At 33.3% G+C, this 1284-nt stretch overlaps 1 protein-coding gene across 4 annotated transcripts in view; it reads right to left on the minus strand.

Moving 5' to 3' along the window:
* LOC108627185 (uncharacterized protein DDB_G0283357) overlaps positions 1 to 1284 on the minus strand; it is a 44558-nt gene that overhangs the window by 28611 nt on the left and 14663 nt on the right. The window contains exon 6 of one of the 4 annotated variants that reach the window (XM_026815390.1): positions 7 to 1035. The exons of the other annotated variants lie outside the window; for them this stretch is intronic. Within the exon in view, the coding sequence (XP_026671191.1) occupies positions 947 to 1035 (89 nt within the window). The 3' untranslated portion in view covers positions 7 to 946. Of the gene's footprint in view, positions 1 to 6; positions 1036 to 1284 lie in introns of those variants that run through there. 4 annotated transcript variants of the gene reach the window in all.

The following is a 1284-nucleotide window of genomic DNA, read 5'->3' on the forward strand; positions in this document are numbered from 1 at the left end:
GATGTTTGTTTGTTTCTAAGATAATAAAATATATGATTGTCTAGTACAGGCATGGCTAACTGATACGACCCTGAGTAGGATTATAGGTGGGGATGCGTTTAGTAGTATACAAGCGTTATTCATAGTCGTTACTTATTTTTGAGATCGCCTTAAGCATTTCTTATCCCTGCCTATCCTATATTTTCCTATTTTGTACAGGAAACAGGGACATAAGCAAATGCTTAAGGCGATCTTAAAAATAAGAACAACCATGAATATCATCCAATGTGACTACTAGAGAAACGAGTTGCTCATGCCTGGCCTAGTACAAGACTAAAATCATGCTGTTTCTACGTTTTTTCTTCTCGTTTTGTTATAGACCCAAATACAGGTATGAACCTCGTTGTCATTATTCGATCGTTGAATTTGATTGAGGATCTAGACAGATCCTAATTTAATAACGCCAGAAGCAACAATTTCATGTACTCTGGTTGATCGACAAACAGCCAACGTTACGAGTACTTCAATTATAATCAGGATTATGTCCACTTGTTCAGACTTATTTACGTGTACTATGCAAAGATGTTATATTTAATTGATTAACTATGAAAGCTTTTCTAATCGGGTCCTTGCCAAATACTGCTACACACGTTGAAACGTGGAGAAATTCTCTAGTCATCTTCTGGCTCACCATTTAAGCCCTACAACATGTATTGAATCTATCAATAATTTGCGATACATATAATTGTTTAAAATCTATACAACTGCATTCGCAACGAGATGTTTTAATACATACGTGTGTCAGAGTGTGAGTGTGCTTACATATTTTGGATGCAAGAAAAAAGCTGAAGTATAAAATCTGCTGGCAAGTTATACATCTCGAACGAGTGACGTCCAATTGTCGCTTGGAACGATATAAGAAAAAATAAATAACGATTCATCAGCTAATTAAATATATATCTGCTAACTAGCGACTAATAGTACAGAATAGAAAACGGGTCTTTGGTGAGACGCGCTTCAAACTTCCAAGTTCCTTCCTATTTCCTATAATTATTTCTGAAATTAAACAAAACAGTAAATTGCAGTTCTATCATAGTATTACATGTCATTTCACTTATTCGATCCATGGAACAAAACATAAAAATCCTTAGATAGATGATAAATGAAAAGAATAAAAAAAATGCTACAAGAAAATTGAACAGGAATAAAGAAAGATCATGTAACAGTCATAGAATTTCATTTTTAAATGTGTTACTCTCACTTTTTGAATTAAATATAAATCACTCAGATTATTTACAAATTGTT

The sequence above is a fragment of the Ceratina calcarata genome, unplaced genomic scaffold (assembly GCF_001652005.2).
Source record: "Ceratina calcarata isolate Rehan_Ccalc_2016 unplaced genomic scaffold, ASM165200v1 scaffold447.2, whole genome shotgun sequence".
Taxonomy (NCBI): Eukaryota; Metazoa; Arthropoda; class Insecta; order Hymenoptera; family Apidae; genus Ceratina; species Ceratina calcarata.